Below are 9,604 nucleotides of genomic sequence, written 5' to 3'. Positions count from 1 at the left end.
AAAAAATTTACATCAGTAAGCTACATATTTCAATTCTTGGCAGATACCCAAAATATTGTGTATCTTTCTACCAAGCATGTTGAACCTGGAATACTAACTTGATCAGTAAAGCAGTGCAAATAAAACTTATTTAGACAGAATTACTCAAACAGAGAAACCTACGCTATCTCAACAATATATTTTGCATACAATTGATAAAATGAACAAAAATACTGAGGAAGAAAATATAGTCTTTTATTTACAGTCCTGTTCCTTGAGAATTTAAAAATAAATACTCCCACTACAATAACTTTTACAAAGTTACTCATGTGCACATCCTTTTTTCAGAAAATTAAACTTTCAGATACATACACACACACACACACATATATAATTACAATGCGAAGGGAGGAAAAAAAAAATCACCTGAATCTATTTTAGCTTATTAAGACATTTATAACATATTTAGTCAAGAACTACCCAAAGGAGATTGATTCCTGAAAAAGAAAAAACCTAACCCATACTAATATTCCATTATTTTTGCTGTACATTTTGTGGGACGAAAAATGCAAAGTTGAGCTCAATTCAAATGTCAGCAAATATATAACTGCTGAGTGTATGTGTGAACATTCAAGCAAAACTATTATTTTATTAGAGCAAATCCCATATGGACGTGAGAGACTTAAACCCTGTTACATCTGTGAAACTTGCTAGGTACACAGAGAATATTAATAGCATTGTGAGAGAATTTGCTACTTTGCTACATCTTCAAAGAGAAGTTAACTGGCCAAAGAGGCCTGTATTTTGATGGTTTTGAATCATATGGAGAGAAGAGAGGGAAGAGTACCAAAACCAGTAACGTTCAACAGTGCAACTATTCAACTCAAAATTACTGGAAAGTAAAACAACAAAAAAAATTCCAAATAACTAAATGAAAATTATACTATAATCCTACTAAAAAGCACCTTCCAGAGGCTAACTCTGATTCCTTCCAAAATAATATTTCTCTGGTTTTGCTTCCTATAACTTCTGATTATGGCAAAGCTTTTAGCTTGTACAGGGAGTAAGAGCTGAGTAAAATGGGCAGCTTTTCTTCTTGATGCTGATACCCCCCCTAAAATAACGTGTCATTATAATAAATACATATTTTCAAAAAACTGTAAAAATAATTCTGTTTCTCCTGGGCAACATACTGCCAGTCACCAGCTGGGCATTCAGAATTTTGCCGAGAGCTACTACAAGAAATACTACTTTAACCAACTCTCTGTAAGAAGTCCTTACCCAATCTCATCTGACATGGAGTGTGTTTTCTCTTCCTTTGCAACAGGTATTACTGACGTTTCAAAACCAGTGCAATATGACAAGAATGCATTTCATTTCACACAGCTTTTCTGAACTTGACACCTGACATTAAATTTCCCTCTCAAGTTTCCTTTTTCTGAGCTATATGCAGATGAAATGGTGTTGTTCAGGCTATAGTAGTTACAAGTGGACGTGTTGAACATGCACACAGATTATTTTACTTGACTAGCACTCAAGCTTACATAGAAGTTTGTCCAAGACAACTTGTCTCGATTATCTGACGTAATACCATCTTTCAATTAAAACAAACAAACAAAACCAAACACTTAAATAGGAAGTTATGTGAGGATGGACTTCTTCATATAAAAATACACTAGAAGATATAGTGAGCTTTATATTGTTTCAATGGCGTTTACCAACATTTTCATTTTAGGTATGTTACTGAATCTCTTTACTTAGCCCCTGGATAAGCGACGGAAAATATGTACAAAATGTAATGCCAAAATATCCTGTACCACACATACTTCTGGTCTGGAGTCAAGCAGAATTTGATCACGTAACTAAATACACAAGTTCTGCCTCCTACCCAGAGACACAGGCTTTCTTGATGTAAAATGCATGAAAACATTGTATTGATGGTCTAACTCTGAAAGCGAGTTGTGTTTGACTTGGGTGAATTACGAAGGCTCAACTCACGTGTAGTAAAGCTGCATAAGTCTTTATTAATTAACATCTTACCCAATAGTTAAGTTCTTCTTGGACCGTTAGCAACCAGTTTGGTAACTATATGACTTTGCTTTTAATAAAAGAAGGAGTGGGGAATTACATGAATTGATGAGGAAAAATGGTGATAAGGGAGGAGTTCCCCATGCCAGATGCCAGTTTGCTGAATATGAACATTACAGGGAATCTTTAAGGAATGAGATTCATAGCTGAACCTTCTAATTTCTTTACAGCCCTTCTAAAATGCACTGAACTGTAACACAAAATGAATAACAATGAAAAGGAATCAGAAGAAAAGTACTGGTTTTCTGTGGAATGAAATAAGTTTTATTCTTTCACCATCCCATCAGATATGAAATAATAGAACTGTGACCTTGTTCCATTTTCATTTATTACAAATTTATTTTGTAATATGTACCATATTACAAAATGGTATCTTCTCCCCTAAAATCTAGAAGATACCCACACCACAAAAACTCATTCTAATAGAGAAAAAAAAATTATAAGAAGAGCATGGCTTTTATCCAGTTTATAGTGATTAGCTGCTAATGGCAATACATTCCTTAAACTACAACTAAGAAATGAGCATTATGGAAATATATATAATATCATATATATAATATATGATCTCTTTCCCTTTTGAAAATGTATGGCCATTGACGGTATTTTCCAGTCTCCCTTCCAGGATTCCCTGGGGCATTCTTCGCTTAGGGAATTCAACTGCAGTGTAACTCCAGAGAAGCTGTACTTAGGAATTGATGGATAAAGCAAAGATGCCATGCCAACAGCCTCATACACCATTCTCCAAAAGCTCCCAGAGCTCCAAAACCTTTTAAGGCAGATCCTACTACAGCAAAGAAATGCATGTCCCATACTGGGATAGTTCAGGATAATTTTTATAACAGGATTCTAAAAGAGATTTTATTCAGTCCCATCACCCCATAAAGTCCTCTATGGAAACAGTTTACCGTGTGGGCCATAGGAATACTTACATAAGTAAAAATACTCGCATATGCTCGATAAGCACTATCAACCTCTATAAAAAGTCTTCATATTACCTCAATGTAAGATTGTTGGTTAAATTGAGGTGACAAAGTAGGAAATTAAATTTACCTGAAATATCTAATGAAAAAAATTATCCTGCCTTTAATCTACTCTAAGATGACATCTGTCAGAATCAAACCACAGGAAACGTAATGCTATTCTACATTAAAGGGAAAGCTTATGCTTCTTGATAATGTCCTCCCAGGAAGAGGGTACATTCTGGTCTAAGTTAACAGATCAGCATTTTTACTGCATTGCTTTTTAAAACAAATCTTCTTTCATATCCAGGCCTACATTTTACAAATCAAAATTATTTAAAGCCAGTTGAAACTCGACAAATTTCTGAAAATATCAGAGAGTTTAGGTATATCATGTTTTCAACAAGTGAAAAAAACCCCTAACATCCATTTTAGTAATGTTTCTAAGAACATTTTTTGAATTGAAAGAAAAAACAAGAAAGAAAAATTCTTGCAGGCATTTTGAAAAAAACCTTGCAAAACCAAGTATTTTTGCTTGCACAACTTTTGAACTTTGTAAAGTATGCATAAAATTGTTATGGTTCAAGCCCTATCGAGCAGTGGAAACATTTGGTAATGACATTAACAGGTTATATCTAATAATTCACTAAAAGGAGAGATTGTTATTTAAATTTTGCATCACATTAGCTATACACAAGGTAAACTCCTTTGCATATGCTCAAACCTTTGAAAATACTAAGGAACTAGGATTTCTGTGATCCTGGGATTTCACACTGTAATACAAAATGCCAATTTTCTCAGACCTAACTTAGGAAACTCTAAAACAGTGTTGAATTCCAGAGCATAAAAATTTGTTACCTTGTAAATACCACAAGGTGCATCAGACATATTAATTAATTAATCATCTGAAATACAAATGTTTATAATTTGACAACAGTGTATTATGTTGTTCTACACCATACTATTAGCGATATTTTAAATTTAAAATCATAACAAAATGCTCTTCTAGCTTGGATATTTCATTAGAGCTGAGAAAGAAATATTTTATTATGTCTTTTGACATACTTATTCTTACATTTTTCTGTCTAGAGGAACTATTTGAACTGGTCACTCAGTGGATGTAGGATGCCACTTAGGTACATCTGAAGTGAGGCCAGTAAACTGTATTAGACTACACAAATGTTTCAGAAAGATGTTCCATCCTGATTTGAAAGCATCAGAAAATGGAGAAACCACAACTATCTTTGCTAACTTCGTCAAGTGGTTAACTAACCTCATTACTAATAGTTTAGAATTTATTGTTAATTTTAACTTATCTGGTTTTAATTTTTATACTGTGTTTGTTGTATTTTTCCTTGCTGGCTCAAGGAACCATTTAATTCCTAGTATTTTCTCTCTTTGAAGCAACTTATTGACTATAATCAAGTTACCTCTTAACTTTCTTCTTTCTTTTCATTTATATGCAAATACATATGCTTATCTTCAAAAGAAGAATGATAGAGAACTCTCCAGACCGCAAATCCTGAAATTCACTAACTGGCATTAATAAATTCTAAAGGAATTTAAAAAAAAAAAGAAAAAAAAAAGAAAAAAAAAAAGCAGCAAGATCCATAACAATATTGATTGAGAAAAGGCCAAGAATGAACAAAACCGAGGTGGAAATGATTTTCTGAAATTATAAACTTAGCCTAAACACAGATTAAGGAGGTTGATTTTCAAAACCACATCAACACTGTAATGAGATTAATATTTCTAACTTGTTTGGGTGTTTCTGAAATTCCACACCCACACAAGATTAAGGCATCCATTTTAAAGATATTGACCTGAAGCAATGAAGAAATAGTATTACTAGATAAGTAAATACAGTCTTCCACTGCCCCATATTCATGAGCTAGGAAAGATGCTTAGATCTAAGAAAGAAACTGATAACAATTTACTAGAAAATCAGGGCAATAAGAACCCTGTACATCATATGGAAAACAAAATATTTTATTCTTGTTTCATGTAGAAAAAAATTAGACTGGTCAGAAATATCCTGGCTGTTTATATGTGGTTGGAGGAGATATCCTCAGCAATTCAGAAAGGCTGAAATCCCATGTAAACTTTATCCGTCCTAGAACCACTTAAGATGTTCAATTATTTTTCTCTCTGCTTTCTGAATATTCCATCCATTCTACTTTTTCTATATGTACAGAAACTGAAGATCACACAGTTTCTGTTTTGCTGCAAAAAAATTCTAAGTTAAATACAAAAGTACAATATTCATTCTATACATTTACAACTCTATAATAAAGCGCATGATAAAACACTTACATGGGTTCGTCATGGCAAAACACCTGGGAAGTTTTCATAGATTAATAAAAACATAATAAAAACAAAATTTATATTGTCAAAATATCTCAAAGATGCTAAAAGGTCTTTTATTTTAAAAACAGTAAGTGGTAATGTTGTAAATAAGGTAAAGAGCACTTCACAAATTATCGATAATTACTTATCTAAACTGAATTATTCCTACTAAATTGATTTATAAATCAGTAATGTATATAATTTTCCTCAGTAATAAGCACCTACTGAGTAATATGGGTTTTAATAGTACTTTGCTTTACAGACTTTGAAAAAGTTGGCAATAATAGAAGAGTTGAAACCAAAACAAAAACCAAAAAAAAAGACCCTCTTAAGCTACATCTACTCTGCGGTCACAGAAGTGACTTCTAGGTAGTGTAGAGTTATTTTAAATTACATAGACTGGAAAATTATAACTGTCTAGCTATTGCTGCTTGGCTTTATTTAGTCCACTCTACTTTTACTTCCTTGACAGAAGTGTAGACATATACCAGAGACTTCTGTTCTGTTCCATCTTTTCATTTTTCTTTCTTTTCTCCTTCTCTCCTTTTATTATCCTCAAATTAGAAAGCTCAGGGTAAAGTCAGGCACCAAACTAAACGCAAGCTTAAAACATAACTTTTGGTGACACTTGGTGACCCCAAGATGAATGCTGGTTGATGCCCACTTGTTATGTCTGTAGTGTCTAAGTATTTCATAATTAGATAGCTTACACAGGTATGTAATAACAGTTAATATCTCTTCTTGAATACAACAATTTAGTTAAGGTCAGCAGGTGTACCATTGTCACTTCAACCACTGAAGACCCTTCTGGGTATCACTAGGGGTGTAAGTGTGATATAGTTAGCTGATGAATTCCATCCAAGATTCTTAAAGTCCTGATTAAGAGAATGAATCAAATAGTCTGGGTGAATGATTTTTTAACCTTAAAAACAGTTTACCTAGTAGTGGAGGATTTAAGTTATGAGTGAAGGTGGAACCAGAATCTCTGTCCTGAGAGAAAAATCAGTACAATTGAAGATGAGGAAGAAACAATGTCTCTGTGCTATATAAGTTTTTGAATCTTCTGAAAAAATAGACTAAATTCTCAAAACTTTGGCAAATTGATAATCTGAAAAAATAATTATAAATCTGATGAAGGAATGCTTTACGTCTATAATTTTAATTTTAATCCCTTTTTATATACATTTTTCAACATTTCAAAATGAAAAGTCAATTTGAACCGAAAAATGAAACGTCACATTTAAAAATTTTGAAACAGGATATTTCAATAATTTAAAAACTTTTTTCCATAATATATTTCTAACGAGCATTTTCAAGAACAATCCTTTTTCACAAACAGTGTTACTCTTGTTGATTAATATTTCAAGTAAAACATTTAATTGAAAAATTCCTGATCAAGTGCAATACACACTATCTTCATGATAGATAGAAAACCATATCAAAACTCAACACTTGTTTTCTTAAACACTCATCAGAACTGCCTTGCTTGCTGTTCTTCTTTGGCTTTTATAAGCATTATTGCTTCTATTTATCACTAATAATATTGGAAACTAATGTATTTTACCTATTTGGTGGAAGACAGAAAACTTAATCTTTGGAATTTATTTCTCTGCAGTCAGAATAGTCAAACCACAAATCAGATTATTTTTGCTGGTATATTATTGACTGTTTTCATAAGAATTATGCTTACTCATCTTCAGTATATCTTGAGTATATCTGCAGGAGCTAGAAACTCCAAAACATACAAGGGAATCTTGATTTCCTTATTTTTATTTACAGAGGAACAAGAGATATACTTATTTAAGAAACCTGCAATATATGAAATCTTCAGGTTAATACAAGAATGAGGTTTCATCACAGTTTCTCTATCTAATTTGCTGCATCTATAACCCATGTTTGTCTCATGTATATTCTTTCCAGCTTCTAAGCAAAGGACTAATACCTTCCCTCTATTACCTTTCTGTAGTTTTTCACTTCACCTAATTTCTCTTCATAACCAACATAAACATTATCATAAAGAAGGGGATTTTTCTCTTATGGACAGCAAGCAGAGTATGTTTTCTCCAGTTTATTGTTCCTATTTATAGGTCATTACCTAATTGTATTTAAAAATCACTTTTCTGTTTTACTTTAACTTCTGCTTCAAGATCGCTCCTTCTAAGAATCCAAATCCTTAAAATGCAGTAAGAATCTTCAAGTAACAGTGGATATTCTGTAGGGTTTTTTTCAGGCTCTGCTACTTTACAGGCCATGGTTATAATGTTACAGGAAGACAGCGAGACTCTTTTATTTCTTCCTCAAGTTTTACTTATTAAATTATATATATATGTATTTATACTGAACACATTCTTCAAACAATTACAGGGGGACAAGAGCAGGCTGCATAATATATGTTAGAGTGAGATATTCACTATTTAAAAGAAAGCTTTCAATAGAATTGAAAGCCAGAGATTTAATGGCAAATGTGTAACTTCATGAAGACATGATGTATTTTAGTTCAGTGAATGATGATTAATAAAACCATCATTTTATGGAATTGACATTTTCAATATATACTGAAATAAAAATATAATTTTTTATTATTTTTCTTTTGAAGCTCAAAATTTAGGAAATGTTAGGTTAAAACCATAGAAATAATGAATCAGTTATGCCATCAATCATAAAACTAAAGAATTTGAAGCTACTCCTTTTCATGTGCAAAATATTGTTTCCATTTCAATGTATGGCATAGGTGAAGCTTCTATAAAAATACATATAGTAAAATACAGCACAAATCTATAATTACATTTAATTAGTTTTAGAAAGATGCATCCAATACTTCGACACTGTAAAATTATTTAGAATCAGTAAATTTTACCTCAGTTACTGCTGAAGTAACAAAAAGTACGATATAATAGTCTTTTGTGAGTTGAATGGCGTATTTGCTCTCACCTATACAAAGCCCTGTAAATAACCTACAGGTTGTTATTCATTACTTCACTAAGCATCCAAAATGCTCATTTTAGCTCTCCCATATTAATGCACTATGCATAGAGTGTTTTAAATAACTATTAAAAACCAGATGCATGTTAAGCGATGTAAGGATGAGTTACAGAAAATAATTTTGACTTCCCAGGTAAAAACCTTGGAATTCCCTCCACTGAACATACAAAGCCCTCTGAAGGAACCGAAAAGTCTTTAGTGGATTGTCTTGGAAGAGATCAGCAAAGCAGAACTGAGTATCTAACATAAGGTTCTCCCTGGGCTATGGGTGCAGTAAAGCATCGTGCAAGGTATGAAGTCACACTGTAATTTTCTTCTTTCAGTTGGCAGTCACACTGGCTTCCTTCTGACGTAGTCTTTCTTTCTGTTAAAGAAAGAGTTATTATCATTCTAGTCTATAATTTTCATCTCCTCTCTAATTGCCATGAACATTTGTTCTAGAACACTAACAAGTACTAAACAAGTCACTGTAGATTAGAGATTTCTTTAACTCAACGAAGGCTCAGAACCAGTTTATTACTGTAGAAAAACTGAGCTGCTTTAGCTACACACTTGCCAAATACTGTGTACCTTTAAAAACACACAGCTCTGTGAACACAAGCATAGCTGGAGAAAACCAGATACATTTTAAATTCATGTGAATCTAATACCTTCTCTTGTCTGGAATGATTTCTGCTGACATAAAGGCTCTGATTTAGCATTAGCTAGATTCTGTTGTTTAATGACCTCTTCCCAAGCAAGTGTAGTCATTCATATCTCTGCCGCCTGTCCTGCAACTGATATGCTCTGCTGGGAATGAAAATAATACACTGATTCCTTCATGGACATTTCCTTTCTTTAGTCTCTTGCTTCCTACAGTTTGAGAAATGCTGATCTAACCTATGTGCCTTGCATACAGACAAAAAAGTTTTATCTGCAGTGTAAATTATTAGTCTTCTTTTTGTGTCATATTAAAAAAAAGTGGTAAACAACAAGGAACAAAATGGGGATTTAATCCCTTCTACCATTATTCTACAGAGCAAGCAAGATTTTGTAAGATTTTGAAAGAAAACAAGACACTGAGCCATTGGACAAATACACGCAGTGAGCCTCAATGCACTACAGAGCATGGAAGAAAATTCAAGAGACTTCAGTGGAAGGGAGGAAGAAACCAGAAAAGCAGCTCTTATATTTTGTTATCTAAAATAGCAGAGCCATGCTTAGGCACAACTGAACTAAGTTTTAAACTTAACTGTTGGACTACCATAAAC

At 32.8% G+C, this 9,604-nt stretch overlaps 1 protein-coding gene across 2 annotated transcripts in view; it reads right to left on the bottom strand.

Moving 5' to 3' along the window:
• Window positions 1-226: 226 nt before the first annotated feature.
• LOC141962124 (formin) overlaps window positions 227-9,604 on the bottom strand; it is a 149,109-nt gene continuing 139,731 nt past the window's right edge. For both annotated transcript variants that reach the window (XM_074909781.1, XM_074909782.1), the window contains one exon: window positions 227-8,718. In XM_074909781.1, coding sequence (XP_074765882.1) covers window positions 8,674-8,718 — 45 coding nt within the window. In that variant the 3' untranslated portion in view covers window positions 227-8,673. The remainder of the gene's footprint in view (window positions 8,719-9,604) is intronic.

Source organism: Athene noctua, chromosome 6, assembly GCF_965140245.1.
Source record: "Athene noctua chromosome 6, bAthNoc1.hap1.1, whole genome shotgun sequence".
Lineage (NCBI taxonomy): Eukaryota > Metazoa > Chordata > Aves > Strigiformes > Strigidae > Athene > Athene noctua.
This window is presented reverse-complemented; position numbering and strand designations above follow the sequence as displayed.